Raw genomic sequence first — 19,688 nt, forward strand, 5'->3', positions numbered from 1 at the left:
AAAACATAACCAATTACATTGATAAGTCTAAAATGATACTTGGCACCGACACATCTAAAATTGTCATTACTATGGCCAGCCTACAATCAACGAGGGAGTCCTATCACCTTGACGACCACCAATCTGATGCCATGTCTTCATATTTTATTGCCACTTATCTCATCGCAGCATTTTTCTGGTGTTTAGCCCCGCCCATCTCTTTCCTTAACACGTAAGGGGTATGCATACACATCGCTTTCAACATCATTAAAGATCAATGGGATCTCCTTTGAAATAATTTAAAACCTTCTGCACACGATTAAGCAGCTGTATGATACTTGAAGGTAATAAGTCCTTTTAAAAGTTTGCACCCCTTATCTAGCACAATCTTAGTTGCACGTCACATGCCTTCAACAGAAAATGCCAATCAATTTCCCTTTGATCGTGCCGAGTACAAATCAACTGCTAGGCAATGCCATCAACAGAAGATGAAATCTAATGAAGAGGAAAATTGCTTCTCTCTGCACTTAGTGAATTGAAGGAAACGAAAAGAATAATTCCTCTACTATTGAAAACAGCTCGGTGTCAAAAAGGCACTGGAGTCTCAAGGATAGCACAGGCACTTAGAATACTTCTCTCGAACAAAATTCTTTGCTGATCAGCACACACTTGCATTTTGGGAAATACAACACATACGCATGCCTTGATACCATCCGCGAGTCCTCTGACCTCAAGGCAGCTCTAGGCCCAAAGATGTAATGCCAGAATCCCAAAGACCTAATGCATAGCTGCTACCAAGGCTTGAGGAATATCATTCCCAGCGGCTCTCGAGTTTTGGACCATTTTCACGACGTTACTGACATTATCCTGCCAATCCAGATTCATCATAAGCATCATCAACACCATAGGATAAATCACAATCCACAAGGAACCCTTCGAAATAACAAAGCTTACTCTCCAAACTCCTAGCTTTGAGTAGAGCTCTCTCCATTGAGCTACTCCAAAGACCCTTTCAGTGCACCGACTACAGTTGCCAAAAGATGATAAATTAGCAAACAAATCAATTAATGTTGGAATGTAGACACAAAGAAGCCCCTCACAATGAACAGCAACAAAGAGTTGGGCATGAGCAGGGTATCACCTTATTACTGCAACCTGCCGCATTTGATCCATCTTGGCATCAAGCAATTTTGAGCTTATTCCTCGCACAATCCAATACTCAACTTCTTCTTGCGGTATCTTTCAGTGTTCACAATTTAAAGACATCAGAAGAGCCATTGGTAATAACCAAAACAAAATCATTAGAAGGGCAGTGAGCAACTAGGCAACCCACAGCTAACAGACCAATCACAAAATACACAACCACAAGATAGCCAAATTCAAGGAGACTCACCAATGGTTTAGACCACCTCTTTAACAGTGGACAAAAAGCCGCATGACAATACCAACAATTCTTTAATGAAAAATCACACAGACTCAAAGAAATTCAGTATTAATTCAAAAAGCTTTTGGCACAGCCCTCAAGTCTTGGCATAGCATAACCCCAACAACCTGAGAGTTTATAAGAATTAAGGGGTAACATGTGAGGGATCATAGATGATATTATAGACCGAGCCAGGGAGGAAGAAGGTAAACACATACCCTCTTCGTGAGATCAAAAAAAGAACCTAAAATTATGGACTGTAAGAGGAGCTAAAACATCTGCAGAAACACAAAGTCAACACACAAATAGATAAAAACAAAACATTAGTTAGTTCAAAATGGCAGCCAAAAAAAAAAAGGTAAGCCTACTTGAATGAAAAATTTCAACAAGAACTCAACTTTAAAGACATCTACAACAAGGAGCGCAAAGACTTCATTCCTACATTCAGACACAAGATGAAAGAGAAAACTTCTACATCCTAATACAAATTTACCCAGCTGGAAAGACAACCAAATTAAACACGAGCTTGAAAAGTTGGCAATGCCCTTCACTTCACTGCTTGTCTGAGCAGAAAGAAGAAGCATAGCCTGGACAATAGCTATGGCATCCCCACTCACGTCATCAATGTCCAAGAGTAGGTGCATGTGCAGGTTTGTATAGAGTTAGTTCATGATTAGAACATACTCTATGAAGCCAATGCACGGATTAGCTCACCATTGACTTGCACCACAGCATCGATGTGTCAAATGTCCAAGAGTAAGTGCAGGCGCAGGTGCAGGTACAGGTACAGGTTTGTATAGAGTTAGTTCATAATTAGAACGTACTCTATAAAGCCAATGAGCGAATTAGCTCACTATTGACTCGCACCACGCCATTGCACCCCCTTGCTCTGTTCTATTTCTCATACCACCCTATGCAAGAACAGATTCATGCGAGTCCCCAAGACTTCTGGACGGTTTTTGGCAAAGTGAACCGAACCGAATGCTGCTCTTGATTACATATAAACAATATTGCCCCACTCAGTTCTTTACCAAAAAAGACTATATGCAAGGCTCATTTTAATTACTCCCATTCAACAAATCATGTTCCAAAATCACACAGAAACAATGGCATCAAAACCAGTAGGACACCAAGATTGTGTATCTGTTACTGTTTAAAGAGCAAGAATGAGCATTACCTTGAGAGTGTCTTGTACATGAGCATATGGTATTTCTTGCATTTGTGAAGCCAAATCACCCAATGACATCAGCCTCATCTTTGTAACACTCTCTTCATGAGAAATCCCTGGTGTGAGCAGAGGAGCCAAGAGAGCATCAATAAACCTGCGCTTGTCAAACCCTTGGTTTAAGTCACATTAGTTAAGAGTTACAAAATACCATAATTTGTCAAAAGAGAGGGATTTGCAGCTTGAAACTCAAGATATGAATCAAGTCGCCGTGTCAGAAAGATTTCAAGCAACGCATAAACAGATGCATACTTCGCATCTTGTTGAAGTTGGCGGACAGCCGGCAATTCCAACAGATCACACTGCAGCATCCAGCCAACCACAACATGATATCACAAGTTCACAACAACTTGAAGCACAAAAATTTGTGAAGTGTCAAAAAGTAAGCGAACTCTTGTTAATCTCCAAAATTCTGTTCATTTTTGTCATGCTTTCTACATACAGAAAATTCCACATTGATATAATCTTATAACATAATCTTATAACAGTTGCATTGTCCTAGCCTGTCAGATTCTCTTAAGCATCATAACCTGTGCACATGCAGGTACACTGTCTTCTAAGCCTCACACTTTCTCATAAATTGAATAGCCGTAACGTTCTATAGAGATATTGTTAATAATTCACAAATGTTATGATTCCAGCGTCCCAACAAAGCAGAATACCTGAAACATGTCAGGGGCTTTGACAAATTCAATAATTGCCCGCACTGCTTCCTCCTTGGCCTCACTTAATGTATGGGGATCTTCTTCTGCAAACGTTTCCAGGTACTTCATAAGAAAAGTAAACGACTCTTTTGTTGAGCTGCAAAAGGCATGAGTAATGAGAGGAAAATTAAAAGGACACTTAAATAAAACCTTTTCATATAAAGTGCAGGTAAATATGGTACCCTTTGACATCTTTTAAGATATTCGTCATTCCATGGTAAAGTTCTCGCCTTTCAGTTGCTCCTATGTTCCATTCCTTCAGGAAAGTGTCAATTCGCTTGAAGGAGGGAATAATCAACTCACTCACTTTGCCATTGATTGCCAACTTGAGAGCCCTCTTGTAAATCAAAAATTTACCATAAGGATTGCCAATGATATTGTAAAGGCTAAATAATCTGCAGAACAACTCTGGATTCAATAAAAACTCCCGAAGCTGGCAATGACTGTGATAAAATTAAACCTGCTTTACATTTTCAACTGAACCGCTGGCTTATCATTTGGATTGGCTGTAAGCTTTGTTGCAATTTGGTCTGCCATTGCTAAGGCCTCATCCGGGCTGCGAGCTTTGGACACAAGATTGCAAATTACAGCAAAAACGCACTCAAGATCTGCAATAAAAGGAATCAGAAGTCAAAAAAACGTACAGACATTATTCCCTACTTCCTCAATCCACCGATTATAAAACAATTGCTTAAACTAGCACCTGGCCCCCTACTGGCAGCTTCTTAAATTTATTCAATTCCTCCCAAGATTCTGAAAGATTCCCATACATTCCACTCAAGGATTAACTACCTTATCAGAAGGGAGCAACAGATTTGAACTTTCACCATCTATAGGTAAATCTTTAGAGCCGGTCCCATAACCACTCCAGCAGGCACGTCAAGTGCTCGTCCTAGCCACCTATGACAAAAACAAATAGTAGAAATCTGCCTCCGCCTGAGCATCCCTGCCCATCGCCCTTCCTCTCCGCGCTTTGCCCGTCGCCCTACCCCTGCTCGTCTCCCTGTCACCGGCACCTGTCTGCTCTGCGTGCCCCCTCCCCATCTGCCCACTCGTCTGCCCATCACCCTCAACCTGCTCATCTACCGGTCGCCTCGCCCATACACCCTCCTTGTTTCACTGTCACATCGCTGGACACAATTTCCCCTCGTATCTTAGTTGATTCCTTCTGATTCCCGATTTTATTTGATTGGGCCCCCCCTAATAGCACCTGGCACATGTATCAATAACTAAGGGGATCTTCAATTTTTAAAATAAGATGGTAGCATAAGCAAGTATTCCTAACATATTGTTGCATACCATTCAATTAGCACGCTTAAACACTTCTTGACTCCTCTCAACCATGCGAATAAGTCACAAAATTTAAAACTTAAACTTCTGCATCTTACATCCACGCAGCAGAGAGCTCTCAGCTAGCAACTACTGAATACTTGATAGTTAGAGCATATATAAGAATAATGAGACAGACTGAGGAAGAGAATATGAGAGAGAGAGAGAGAGAGAGAGAGAGAGAGAGAGAGGCGAGTTCCTCTCCCACGCAAACCCTGCTTATGGAAGAGCAGACCAAGAGAGAGTGTGCAAGAACAAACCAGCTTTCAAAAGAGATGGTGTGTGTGTGTGTGTAAACTGCCAAATGTCTTCGCTTTCCTCTTCTAACTAGGAATAAGAAAGTATGGACATGTGTCCACTTGCCCAGCTGCCATTGTCTATGTGAGGAGGCACCCTGGCTGAAAATGCCCTTTTCTTGGCTGTAGATAAGTCGCCCAGTCCAAGTGTGGTCGCATGTGCACTTGCCTTGCATGTGTGGCCACCTACCATGCATCTAGCCAAGCGTCCACCTGCCTTGCATGAGCCACATGTGAGTATCCACCAACTTGCTAAGTGCGACAGGGGGACCTATATGATCTTAAACTAAGCCTAGACATCCTCTTACTATACGAATTCCAGTGCCGATCCACTTCTCGTCTGCGGGTGAAACTACCGTTCACATTGGCCATACAATGTCTGACCATTTGCAACTTCAAAAAGAGGGTCTCAAAAATAAAACAAAAATCATTGCAAAGAAACCAACAACTAAGGTTAGCAGTTGCCACATCCTCATGACATAGTTAACAGTTGCCACGTCCTCGTGACAGAAGCCCAAAAATCGACGTCCCCTATGACTATGCTTGCAGGTCTATTGGCACTTCTTTTACAACAAGGAGTTGTTTTCACACTCAGTTCGAGACCTCCACACAGTATCTTTACCCTGTATCGGCAGAGTACAACATTTTGCTACACTGCATCTTACCGTGGAGATTTCTCGGAGGTTGGGACACCCTAGACTGTTGCTACACTCGCGAAGTTCGCCGGAGTCCTTCAATGGACATTGCAAGGACATCTTATCATTAGCCTCACATCTTCGGCTTCACGCGGTTTGTTCAGCATCAAGTGCTAAGAGGGGGTGTTAGATCTACACCAGTCTGCTGCTTCACATAGGTCTACGGCATACTTGTACTAGCCCTAGTATGTCTCCGGGCTAGCCACCCATGTATAGGTTGCACTTGTCCAGTCGCCGAGGTTTGGAGCGACCGTCCGCCCAGTATGGATTCCTTTGGGCACTCATATATATGGGGCCAAAGGGGTACCCATTAGATCATATAGATTGACTTTGTACTGGTTTTATGCTCTGGTAGTCAATGGGGGGTTGATCGCCCCCTCTTCCACACACCAGCGTCTCTCTCTCTCTCTCTCTCTCTCTCTCTCTCTCTCTCTCTCTCAGAGGCACGCACACACTTGCCACGAGCCATCTTCACGCGATACTCACGGTCACTGTCATGAGTGTGCAAGTGCACCTTCTGTACCAATTTTGCATCCACAAATTGTGTGAGCTTCCATTATCAAGGAGTACGGTCACGTCGTGACCATTGATCTTTCCAAGAAAAGAGAGAAGATCATGTTAATCAAACACTTTGGTACTAAAAGTACAATTAGTGCATGAACTATGTACTAAGTGATGGATTTCAACTTGAGAAACATCATAGTTACCTAAGATCTCGTGAATTTGAACTGAAGGGCAACCTTGCGGTTTCTTGGGCTTCTTCTAGGGACAGTCTTTAATTTGGTGGCCCGTCTAGCCACACCCGAAGCAAGCCTCCTTTTTCATTGCATCAGCAATAGTAGCATTCTTGGCTTTCTTCTTCTCTTGGGAAGGTCTCAACAGTGATTTGGACCCTTGCTAGAATCAAGGTCGCTTCCTCGAGATGCCCTCACCGGATTGGTGATCTGAACTTCTTTTCTTCTCATAATTCACTCTATTTATCAAATGGAACATCTTGGCCTTTGCCACAGCATTCTCGACGTCAGTCGGGGCTTTATCTTTTAACAAGGCCCAACGGGAGTCCTCATGTAAACCTATGCACAGCATGCGTGGAATCCACCTTGCAGAAGGTGAGCGCTTCCTTGAAAGCCGTTGTATACTTATCAAAAGACAGAGTTTTCATCAAAAGACTCAGTAATTTTGCATAAGCTTTCAAAGGGTCCATTTTGGCAAAATCTTTCTTGAACTTCACACAAAAATCGACCCACATCGTAGGCTTCTGTGTCATATCACGCCACGAGATAAGCGCCTTACTACGCAGATAGAGAGCAATCATCTGAATCCTCCGTTCATCGTGTTGCCCATGGAGATCAAAATACGTGGTCCACTGATGAAGCCAATTATTTATGGCCAACTTCGTACACTCCTCCTCTTCCCCTGAGAAATTGGTGGTTTTGTACACAATCATGGCGGTTGGACCACCTTGTGAGCACCCAAAAGCAGCAATCTGTGTCCGCAATTCCTGGAGATGGGTACCTTTCTTAAAAAGAAAGGAGCCGCATTTAAAGAAAGGAGCCGCATTTTCAAGAGCCGCAAAACGAGCATTAACCCTAGCACAACCCCTTCAAGAGAGGACAAGCGAATGTTCGTCTAAACATTGGTGTTTTCCAAGGGATATACGCTCGTCAAGACTCTCGGAAGTACCAGTGATCCATGTGTACAGAGCATGGTGAATGGAATTTGAATGTTACCTCGTGCTTCTTCATGTCGTGCATCAGAGCTAAAGGGATCCATAACAAAATCCGGTAAAAGACTTGAAATTTCATGCGAAAACAAGTCTCTTTCGCACTTTTCGATCGCGAAGGGGAGAGAAAACGGTTTTCAAGTTCTAGAAATGTTGGGTTAAAGGCCTAAATAACCCCTTTTTGTACATTTTTATATTTTGTCCAGGTTCAAATTGAACCTGGACACATTTTTTAAAGGTCGCTTATAATAAAAGTGAAAAAACCCAAAACTCACTTATTGAGTTTTCCCGAAAAACGTGAGCTCTCTCTCTTTCCCTTTTCGTTCTGCTAGCGCTTCCCTTCTGCAACACAGTGCTTCCGCTTCAAGCCTCAAGGCCTGCACATCTTCGCGTGCTCTATCACTTGCACACACCGCCGCGCGCTCAACAACTGTATCAGAGCCAGATTAGGGTTTCAGAAGCTTTGCGCAGGTGGCTGGACAGCAGGCGAAAGGCTTCTCTCGCGTCAAATTTCCGCTTTCATCGCGAAGCCCCTTGCTTCCGGGTCACCTAGGGTGATTAGGGTTCCCTAAACAACCTAAAACAAGCTGAAATTAGGTCAAAACAGGTAAAAACCAGAAAATTACAGGTCAAAACAGCAAAACGCAAGTGTTCTAAATCGATCCCGTGAATGCCCCTTGCTTTTCCCACTCAAAACAAGTCCATTTGATGCAAATTGATGCGCCATAACAGTAAATTTGCAGAAAATTCAGCATTGGACTGTTTTTATGTACACAAATTGAGGTTTATGTACGCCTTTTGTGGGTTTATGCAAGTACGCATTGGGGATACTTGTTAATTGCTGAAATTTTCAGCACATTGTATGCAACCTGCGGTACATTGTGATCAATGAAAATTTTTAGATTTTGTGTAGACACTTTCTGCTGCATTTTTATCCGTGCAAATGGCCTCTACTTCCTCGTCGTCTAATGCAAAGAGCTTGATGGAAATTAAGCGATTTGACGGTACAGGTTTCGACCTATGGCAGGACAGGATGCGAGGGATTTTGTTCCTCAGGGATTGTGAGGACGCCCTTTTGGCTGTAAAGGTTGAGGATATGCCGGATGAGGATTGGGCCAAGCTCAACAAGAGGGCAAAGGCCTACATCAAAATGGCTGTGACCGATGACATTCTGGTGGACATAAAGGGCTTGGACAGTGCACATGCAATTTGGCATAAGTTGAAGGCCACTTATGAGAATGCGAGCCTTGTGAATCAGGTGCATTTGATACGCAAACTGATGAACATGATGCTTGACGAAGCCAAGTCGGCTTCTGAGCACTGAAGTGCTTTCACCAGTGTTATAAGTCAGCTACAGGATACTGGGCTTCAACCTTTTGATGACAAGTTGAAAGCCATATTTTTGTTGATGACTTTGCCAGACTCTTGGGAAACGCTTGTGGTTTCTTTGAGTAATAGCCCCAACCTCACATATGATGGAGTGCGAGGCTCCATCTTAAATGAGGAAATTAGACGCAAGTCTAGTGGTGGGGAAGGTGGCAGTTCTGTTTACAATGCGAGAGGCAGAAGTCAGAAGCAAAATACAGGTACCAAGACTCAAAACAGGAGCAAAAGCAAGTCTAGGGATAAGGATGTGACTTGTTACCAGTGTGGCAGAAAAGACCATAAGAAGCCAGATTGCAGGTATTTCAAGAAAGAGCAGGAAAGAAAGAAGGAATCACAAGAGAAGAAGAAGACAGAGGATAAGAAAGGGGAAAAATCAGCAGGTACCTCCTCCAAGGATTCGGAGACTGTCAATGTATCCTCTAGTGTGGTTATCACAGAGTTATCCGACAGTGAGGAGATCTTGGTTGCAACTTCATACCCCTCAGATTTTGTTGTAGCAAATGCAGAAGACATGCTTATCTCACGTAGAGATGTCATTGATGCATTGCTAAGTGCAAATGATGGCCTTACACAGTCTTGGATAGTAGATTCCGGTGCCTCATTTCATGTGACTCCATCTGTGGAGTGTTTTGCTTCTTATCATGCAGGCAAGTATGGCAAGGTTTACCTTGGGGATAACCATGCTTGTGACATTGAAGGAATGGGCACTGTGCGCTTGGCATTAAACAATGGCCAAGAGTTTATGCTTAAAGATGTAAGGTATGTACCAAGCATCAAGAAGAGTCTATTGTCTGTTGGCCAGATGGATGCACATCGTTGTACAACCATTTTTGCTAGGGGTTCATGGAAGTTGCTTAAGGGATCAATCCTCATTGTCAAGGGATGCAAGAGTGGTACATTGTACTATTTACATGGCAAAGCTTTGCCTGGCAAGTTTCTTGCTGTGGCCGAAGTTGCTTCTCATTTGGAGTTGTGGCACAAAAGACTTGGCCATATGAGCCAGAAGGGACTTGATGTGCTCTCCTCTTTGAAGAGGGTTGATGTAAAGGGCACCAAGTTAGATTTTTGTAATGATTGTTTGTATGGTAAACAAAAGAAGTCTTCTTATTATTCTGGTGTCTCGCGCAAAGCTAATGCTCTTGATTTAATTCACTCCGATGTATGTTCAATGCCTGTTGAGTCTTTTGGTGGTGCATCATACTTTGTTACATTCATTGATGATTGCACTAGGAAAGGCTGGGCATATTTGTTAAAGAATAAGAATGAGACATTTAATGCATTTAAGAGGTTTCATGCTTTTGTGACCACGTAAAAGGGTAGTAAGCTTAAATGTCTGAGATCTGACAATGGGGGGAAGTACATGTCTGCTGAATTTCAGCGTTATTGCAAAGAATATGGGATTAAAAGGGAGTTGACAGCCCCTTATAATCCATCTTCTAATGGTGTGGCTGAGAGGTATATCCGTACTTTATGTGAGAGTGCGTTGCATGTTGTCCACGGCTAATCTCCCTCATGGGTTTTGGGGAGAGGCTTTGAAAACTGCAGTTCATGTACGCAATCGCTCTCCTAACAGTACACTAAAAAATGACATTCCAGAGGAGGTTTGGTCTGGCAAACCTGCCTCTTATGATCATTTGAGAGTGTTTGGCTGCGAGGCTTTTGTCCATGTTCGTAACGACTTGAGGACAAAGCTAGATGCCAAGTCCATCCAAGGACTCTTCCTAGGTTATGGGGAAGAGGGTGAAATGGGCTACAGGATATGGTTGCCTAAGTTTAAGAGGGTAGTACGAAGCCGAGATGTAGTGTTCAATGAGGCTAAATCGCTGAAAAATGCTACGTCTTCTGAAATTGACAAGAAATAGGTCAAATTTCAGCCTCTCTTGCCACCTATTGATGTTGAAAAAGAGCCTCAGGATGCATTACCGCAAGCTGAAATTGATAATCGGCCGGTTAACCTTGAGCCAGAAGAGGTAGGACATGATTTAGATGCTCCAAATGAGGATGGACAGCCACCTGTCATGGCTGAAAATGATTTTCAACAGCATGAGCAAGCTGAAAATGAGTTGCCTCCTGATGTAGAACCTGTGCCTGAGAATGTAGATCATTGGGTACGCACGTCTACTCGTGTCAGAAGGTTGATACAACGCTTTGAGCCCTCTTTGCATCATGTTATGTTGACAGATGAGGGAGAGCCTCTTACGTATAAAGAGGCAAAATCATGTGAGTTAAGCAGTAAGTGGGAGCTTGCGATGCAAGAGGAAATCAAATCTTTGCATGCAAACAATACTTGGGATCTTGTGCCATTGCCTAAAGGAAGAAAGGCTCTTCCTAACAAATGGGTTTACAAGGTCAAATGTGTTGATGGAAAGCCCAAGTATAAAGCAAGGTTAGTTGCCAAAGGGTATGCACAGAAAGAGGGGATTGACTTTCAAGATTTCTTTTCTCCTGTTGTAAAGCTTACGACATTGCGTGTCCTTTTTGCTCTCGCTGCAGTGCTTGACTTAGAATTGAATCAAATGGATGTAAAAACAGCTTTTCTTCATGGTGACATTGATGAAGATATCTACATGAAGCAAACTGAGGGTTTTGTAGTTCCTGATAGAAAGGAACTTGTATGCAAACTAAGAAGGGCACTGTTTGGCTTGAGGCAGTCATCACGTCAGTGGTACAAAAAGTTTGATACTTTTATGCTGTCTCAAGGCTTTAAACGCAGCCATTCAGACCATTGTTTGTATACAAAGAAGGATAATGATGGAAGTCCTATAATCCTTGTGCTATATGTAGATGATATGTTGATTGCTGGGAAGCATAAGTCTACCATTGATGCTCTTAAACGTCATCTGAATTCAGCTTTTGCAATGAAGGATTTAGGTGATGCTGAGCACATCTTGGGCATGAGAATCAAGAGAGATAGAAAGCTGAAATTTCTCTTCTTATCTCAAGAAAAGTACATTACTAAAGTACTTGACAGGTTTAACATGGTTGAAGCTAAGTCACTTGGAGTACCTTTACCTCCACACACAAAACTTAGCAAAGCCGATTGCCCAAAGGATGACGTGGCAATGAATGCTATGAAGGGAATCCCTTATGCATCAGCTTGTGGTTCTCTTATGTATGCTATGGTTGCCACTCGTCCTGACATTGCCCATGCGGTGGGAGTTGTTAGTAGATACATGTCCAATCCCGGCAAATCACATTGGGAAGCTGTAAAATGCATTCTGAGATACTTGTCAGGTACACAATCTAGGTGTATATGCTATGGCAAAAGTGACCTGAAGTTGCAGGGCTATTGTGATGCAGATATGGCAGGTGACTTGGATACCAGGAAGTCCACTAGTGGCTATGTGTTTGCTATTGCTGGTGGTGCTGTCTCTTGGTGTTCACGACTGCAGAAAATTGTGGCATTGAGTACTACTGAGGCTGAATATATTTTAGCCACAGAGGCTTCTAAAGAGGCCATATGGTTGGGCAGACTTGTCAAAGAGCTTGGTATGCCTGCTAGTACTCGTCTCTTGGGATGTGATAGCAAAAGTGTTGTCTATTTGGCCAAGAATGCCATGTTTCATGCACGGACAAAGCACATTGATGTGCGATACCACTTCATACGACAGATATTGGAGGATGGTCTAGTCGCCTTGACTAAGATTCACACACAGGATAACCCTGCAGATGTTCTCACCAAGAGTCTTGCTAAGGCTCAACATGAGCATTGCATACAGCTGGTGGGAGTTGGTTAACTTAAAGGCGTCATTTATGCCTTTAAGTGGGAGGTTGTTGGGTTAAAGGCCTAAATAACCCCTTTTTGTACATTTTTATACTTTATGAACCTGGACACATTTTTTAAAGGTCACTTATAATAAAAGTGGGAAAACCCAAAACTCACTTATTGAGTTTTCCCCAAAAACGTGAGCTCTCTCTCTCTCTCCCTCTTCGTTCTGCTAGCGCTTCCCTTCTGCAGCACAGTGCCTCTGCTTCAAGCCTCAAGGCCTGCACATCTTCGTGTGCTCTATCACTTGCACACACCGCCGCGCGCTCAACAAGAAAAACCTTCTCTATTTTAGAGAGAGAAAATGATTAAAAAATCAATGTTAGCAAGAAACAAATCCGCTCTCTAGAAAGAAAGAAGAATCTAAAATGCAACAGAAGGATTTTAAGGATTTAGCTTAGATCTAGTACTTCGCACAAACACAAGTGAAATGAACGAGGAGATAGGATCTCCCGGCTACACAGACCGCCTACAGATACGAGTCGGACGAACCACCCGACCATAGCCACCATCCGACAGCTCCCTCGTCCTGGGGCCAACGTCCGAGGACGTAGGCGTGCACCTATAAGACCGAGCGTCCCATACCACCCGGCCTCACCTCCTCGAGGTGACCTCATGCACTCCTAGCCTCACGGGCTAACCACTGGCACTCTACCAATGGGGTCGATAACCGTAAATGAGGCCTTGGCATCCCTTTTGTAATAATGGCCGACCACACTGGCCGTGTTCACACTACGTCCGCCCGGACAGTGGACGCCCATCCCGACGGCATCTGGGCTAGATCCCCTCTCCTGTGAGCGGGACATAACATACTTCCCCCCTTAAGAACCATTGATGTCCTCATCAATGAAGTGGGGATACTGAGCCTTCAAAGCTCTAACAAGTTCCTAAGTAGCAAACCTTTCAGATTGACCCTTCCATTTAATTAAGTACTCGTCATAAGCCTTTTGGCGCGAATGACGGGTATGATGATCCAAAACTGCTTCTGGTTCTCGAGAAATATACTCAGCTTGCATATCTTGCCACACATTTTCCTCGATAGGCACCACAACGTCGGCTTCGCCCAATCTCGCTTTAAGGTGGCTAACATGAAATACTGGATGTACACTAACAGCCGAAGGAAGAGCCAGCTTATAGGCAACTTGGCCAATTTTCTTTGTGATCAAGAACGGACCACAATATCTAGCTGAAAGCTTATAATGCTTTCCTGTTCGCATAGTCTTGGAATCCTTGGGTATCTTCAGATAAACCCATTGTCCCACATCTAGAGTCCTTGGAGATCTCTTTTGATTAGCATAAGTGGTGACTCGATCACGAGCCATTCTTATGCTATCCTTGGCCAATTCGAGCATTTCCTGCATGTCATACAAGAAATCAGGAGCTTGGCGTTCCTTGACTTTCTCTAAGCCAATAGCAATCGGGGATTTAGGCTCAAATCCATACATCAGCATGAACGGGCTAAATCCAGTAGCAGAATGCTTGCTACTATTATAGGCAAACTCTAACTGTGGAAGATACCTTTCCCAGTCAGACTGCCTATGAGAGACATAGGCTCTCAACAAGTCCTCTAACGTCTGATTCATCCTCTCAGTTTATCCGTCGGACTCAGGATGGTCAGAAGACGACATACTCAACTTCGTCTGAAGGTGAGCAAAGACATCTCGCCAAAATCGGCCAGTGAACTTAGTATCTCGATCACTGACGATATCTTCTGGGAGACCATACAACTTATAAAGCTGATCGACAAATAAAACCGCTAACTCATGGCTTTTTACTGTCGACTTCGTTGGTATAAACTTCGCCATTTTTGTGAGTCTATCGACCACAACCCAAATAGCGTCATTGCCCTGACTAGTATTAGGCAAACCAACGATGAAGTCCATGGAAATACTTTGCCACTTGGCATCTGGAATTTCCAATGGGTGTAGCAGGCCAGCTTTCCTAAGGCGCTCTGCCTTATTGACCTAACACTGAGCGCATCTCTTCACATAGCTCTCTATGTAAGAGCGCATTCTTGGCCAATAGAAATATCGCTTGACCAAAGCTAAAGTTCTTTGGATGCCTGGGTGCCCAGCGCTAGGAACATCATGGCATTCGCACAAAATCTTTTGTCGAAGCTCATCGATTTCCGGCACGCAGACTTTACCATTTCTAAACAATAGTCCACCTCTAATGGAATATTGTCGCTGTCTCGTCTCTCCAGCACGACTCACTTGGGTCTCCTGACCACCCAAGCCTGTATGCGAGTCATGCACCGCTTCGACCTCGTTCCATATCTTGCCAAAATGGCCATCGGAACGACATAGCCCTTGGAGAGAGAGATAGAAATCCATCGAGATTTCAGCCATAGACAAGGCATTAGCCTCAGGAATCCTGCTGAGTCAACAACTCGATTGCCGGATCCTTTTCTATAACGGATCTCACAGTCAAACTTTTGCATAAGCTCAACCCATCTGGCCTTCCGACCTCTAAGATCACCCTGATCACAGATATAGCGCAAGGAATGATGATTTGTCCATGCAACAAACGTACAGCCATACAAGTAGTGCCGCCATTTCCTCAGGGCGTGGACTACGGCGTAAAGCTCCTTCTCATACGTTGGATAACGCATCTCAGCGTCAAAAAGTTTCTTACTTTCAAACGCAACAGGACATTCATCCTGATATAATGCCACACCAATAGCATAATCACTAGCATCCATTTCAACCACAAACGGTTTGCTAGGATCCACAATGTGCAATATTGGCGCAGTAGTCACCAAGTGCTTTAGTGTCCGAAAGCTCTCGTCGAGACGCTCATTCCAAACAACAAGGGGATTACCTTTACGACGAGGACCCGAAGTCTTCGGCCCTTTCACCCCTCCTTTTAAAAGTTACGTAAGCGGAGCAGCAACTTTAGAGTAATCCTTGATAAACTTGCGAAAGAATCCAGTAAAGCCTAAAAAGGACTTTACTTAGCGCACATTCTTCAGAATGGGCCAATTTCGCACTTTATCCAATTTTTCAGGGTCGACGCGAATTCCATCGCGAGTAATGATGTGACCCAAGTACAGAAGCTCTTTCTTAAAGAATTCACACTTAGAAGCCTTAGCATAAAGCTTCTCAGTTCTCAGTACTTCGAGAATAGTGCGTATATGCACTAGGTGCTCAAACAAACTTCGGATCGAGAAATACAACAACGAAGTTGCCTAAAAATGGTCTCAGCAGATCATTCATCATCTGCTGAAACGTAGCTGGAGCATTGGTCAAACCAAAAGGCATGATCAAAAACTCGTAGTGACCGTAACGCGTATGGAAGCTTGTCTTAGGAATATCTTCCAATTTGATCCGTATCTGATGATAGCCTAATCGCAGGTCTATCTTCGTAAAATACAACGCTCCATGGAGCCGATCTATCAGATCGTCCATGCGCGGGAGCAGATACTTGTTCTTGACAGTGAGTTTATTCAACCCCTTGTAATCGACGCAGAAGCGCATAGTGTTATCCTTCTTTCGAGAAAGTAACACTGGCGCTCCCCACGGCGACTTACTTGGCCGAACAAAACCCCTGTCGAGATAATCCTTCAGCTGTCGCTGAATCTCGTCGTCCTCGGTTTTACTAAACCGATAGGGTTGCTTTGAGAAGGGCTGACTACCAGCCACCAACTCAATCCCATGATCTACTCCTCTCAAGGCGGCAAGCCAGGAGGTAGATCATCGGGAAAAACATCCTTGAAATCAGTCATGATTTCTCGGATAAGGTTGGATTCCTCAGAATCCCCAAGTTCAACAGAAGAACATGAAACATTTTTACGAAATTCAGTGACAGAAGTACCAAGCACTAATGAATCAAACCAAGCAGATGGTACATATTGATAAAAGTCAACATCAGAAGACTTTATTTCTTTATACATTTCCAAAGCAATAAAAACTAGTATTGCAAAACCATTATTTATAGACTTTTGATTACAAAGCGACACAAATACATGAGGCATGTTCTGCTTAACAAAAACAAGAGAGTGATGTACATAGTCTATATACAATGAGTCTTGTTTATCATAAAACCATGGAATTCCTAAAATAACGTCTGCGCTGTCCAGGCGCATGATGTGGAAGTCCAGGTTCTCTTTGTAATCAGCCAGCTCGAGCGACAAGTCTGGAACCATCCGATTCCATACATCCGTATCCACGCCACGAGCCATCTTCACGCGATACTCATGGTCACTATCCTGCGTCCGCACGTTCAGTTTCTGCACCAATTTTGCATCCACAAAATTGTGTGAGCTTCCATTATCAAGGAGTACGGTCAGGTCGTGACCATTGATCTTCCCGGGGAAACAGAAGAGATCGTGCTTACCAAACACTTTGGTGCTAAAAGTACAATTAGTGCATGAACTGTACGCTAAATGATGGATTTCAACTTGAACAACATCAGAGTTACCTGAGATCTCGTGAATCTGAACCGAAGGACGGCCTTGCGGTTTCTGCGTCTTTTTCTTCTGGGGGCAATCCTTGATTTGGTGACCCGTCTGGCCACATCAGAAGCAAGCCCCCTTCTTCACTGCATCAGCAACTGAAACATTTCTGGCTTTCTTCTTTTCCTTAGAAGATCTCGACGATGATTTGGACTTATGCTGGAATCGGGGTCGCTTCCTCGAAGCACCCTCACCGGATTGATGGTCTGCAATTCTTTTCTTCTCATCATTCGCTCCATTTATTAAATGGAACGTCCTGGCCTCTGCCACTGCATCCTCGACGTCAGTCGGGGCTTTGTCCTTGATCAAGGCCCAACGGTAATCTTCATGTAACCCCAGCAAGTACATGTGCACGGCATGCGTGGAATCCACCTTGCAAAAGGTGAGCGCCTCTTTGAAAGCTGTCGTATATTTATCAAAAGACAGAGTTTTCATCGAAAGACTCTGCAGTTTGGCATACGCTTTCAAAGGGTCCATTTTAGCGAAATCCTTCTTGAATTTCACGCAAAAATCAGTCAACGTCGTAGGCTTTTCTATCATATCACGCCACCAGGTAAGCGCCTTACTGCGCAGATAAAGAGGAATCGTCTGAATCCTCCGTTCATCATGCTCCCCATGGAGATCAAAGTATGTGGTCCACTGGTGCAGCCAGTTATTTACAGCCAATTCCGTACACTCCTTCTCTTCACCTGAGAAATTTGTAGTTTTATATGGAATTGTGGCAGTCGGACCACCCTGCGAACGCCCAAAAGCAGCAATCTGCGTCCGCAAATGCTGGAGATGGGTTTTGCCCTCGGAAAAACGCGCAGTCGTCGATTGAGCCATATTTTCGAGAGCAGAAAGTCGGGAACTGAGCCCCTGTACGACCCCTTCGAGAGAGGCTAAGCGAAGGTTCGTCTGAACACTCGCGTTTTCCAGAGCAGTAACACGTTGGTCGAAACTATGGAAAGTAGTTGTAATCCATGTATAGAGAGGATGCGTGAATGGAATTTGGATGTTACCTGGCACGTCGTCACGCTGCACATCAGAGCAAGAGGAATCCATGGAGAAGTGCGTGAAAAATTGGAAAATTCACGCAAAACCGAGCCTTTTCTGCACTTTTCGGTCGCGAAAATTCGAAGTTTGAAGAGCTCTATGCGTCGACGTGAGCGTCGGAACGCGAGCAGGTGATGGCAGGAGTGCGAGAGCGCGAGCAGGTGAGAGAGGAGTGGTGGGAGACAAGCAACATAGCCAAAAAGTGAGTTTCCTACCACTTATGAGTTTTTGTAAGTGAGCTTTTAATAAAACACAGGTTTCAGACTTGGTTTTTTTTTTAAACTTAAGTGTCCTGGCCCATTTTAAATTAAAAGGGTCACTTAAAATAAAAGTGACTTAATAAATTGGAGAGGGCAACGTAGAAATGAGTCCAGCGCTGGGAAAGAAAAAGGATGCGCTCAAGCTGCCGCGTGGAGATTTCACGAAGGAAAGGGCCCAATGTGTGGTTGCCCGTGGCCAGCACGCACAAGGGACGCCACATAGGAGCCAACTCTGCAAGAGAAATTCCACGCCAGCATTCCTTCCCTGCAAAGGAAATTCCACGCTACAGAGAAGGATACCTGCAGAGAAAGCCACTATAGACTCTCTCTCTCTCTCTCTCTCTCTCTCTCTCTCTCTCTCTCTCTCTCTCTCTCTCTCTCTCTCTCTCTCTCACCAGGAGGTGTATTTTTCCTGTTGCCTTCCGTAAATAAGTATTAGATATATTTATTTTATTTTTACTTGTTTGTCCCAAAACCCTTGAAAAGGTGCAAGTGGACATTGCATGGCCAGTGTGAAACGGCTGCAGCCAAATGGGTTTCTCACATCCGGGATCTAGGTCGGTCAGACAAGGACTGCCCGGGTATGGAAGCTCGTGTGCGCCAAACTGGAATTTGGGCCACTCGTCAAGTCACTACAACTTCATAAGTTGAAAGGAGCCAGTAAATTAACCCACATTGTAGATGGTGGTCAAATGGTAGTCTTCAATGATGGTCAGGAGACCGATAGGAACGCCATGGAAGCATCTCCTAAAATTTAGGGAACTACTATTTTTTACGAGAAAATGTGTTCGCGTCATTAGCTCTAGAATGACAAGGGGAACATTCTATTGCTCTGCTGCCAAGTCAACTGACGTACCAGTTGAGATATTTTTAGCAGGGAAAGCCCAAACTCGGAAACTGGGCGACGTGTCAGCCTGTGAGCGATTCTGCCACTCTAGGAGGCAAAAACGAGCTGCATATCAACAAAGGGGGCGCCATTTTCAGCCTCAGGTGGATTGTAGCAGGTACAGAAGCTATGGAATGCTTACCTTGCTCTCTATGCACAGTATGGTGACGGGAGTGATGCCCCGCACGCTACATACTGCTCTTTTTCTCCCCTACGTATAGTATGTTATGCCCCACTAGTGGGGTTCTCATTTGACCTATGTACAGTTCTGGGGGTTTATGCGCGTTTGCCAAGGCAAGAGCCTTCTGAACAAGAACCGGATTAGCTAATTGCTAATCCCCCACAGGTACGCACACTTCCATCACGAAAGATTGCGAGTTTGGAGAGTTTTCTCGCGTGAAAACTCGTCCAATTCACAGGGGAACTGTCCCATTGCGTGCGGGAGCCCTTGGGACACGCGTAGGCGTGTTCACTCCGCTAAAAACGATCCGAAACAGGGAATTACAGCCTGCTGTGTTTTTCTGCAGG

At 44.1% G+C, this 19,688-nt stretch overlaps 1 protein-coding gene across 1 annotated transcript in view; it reads right to left on the reverse strand.

The window, feature by feature from the left end:
• Positions 1-520: 520 nt before the first annotated feature.
• The window catches only part of LOC147426741 (uncharacterized), a 50,121-nt gene continuing 30,953 nt past the window's right edge, over positions 521-19,688 (reverse strand). Inside the window, exons 3-10 of the mRNA XM_086497976.1 lie at positions 3,801-3,939; positions 3,514-3,726; positions 3,290-3,428; positions 2,779-2,929; positions 2,580-2,686; positions 1,121-1,218; positions 934-1,003; positions 521-846 (exon numbers count right to left, since the gene is read on the reverse strand). Of these exons, the coding sequence (XP_086354102.1) occupies positions 757-846; positions 934-1,003; positions 1,121-1,218; positions 2,580-2,686; positions 2,779-2,929; positions 3,290-3,428; positions 3,514-3,726; positions 3,801-3,939 (1,007 nt within the window). The 3' untranslated portion in view covers positions 521-756. The remainder of the gene's footprint in view (positions 847-933; positions 1,004-1,120; positions 1,219-2,579; positions 2,687-2,778; positions 2,930-3,289; positions 3,429-3,513; positions 3,727-3,800; positions 3,940-19,688) is intronic.

Source organism: Adiantum capillus-veneris, chromosome 24, assembly GCF_014529385.1.
Source record: "Adiantum capillus-veneris isolate H3 chromosome 24, ASM1452938v2, whole genome shotgun sequence".
NCBI classification, from domain to species: domain Eukaryota; kingdom Viridiplantae; phylum Streptophyta; class Polypodiopsida; order Polypodiales; family Pteridaceae; genus Adiantum; species Adiantum capillus-veneris.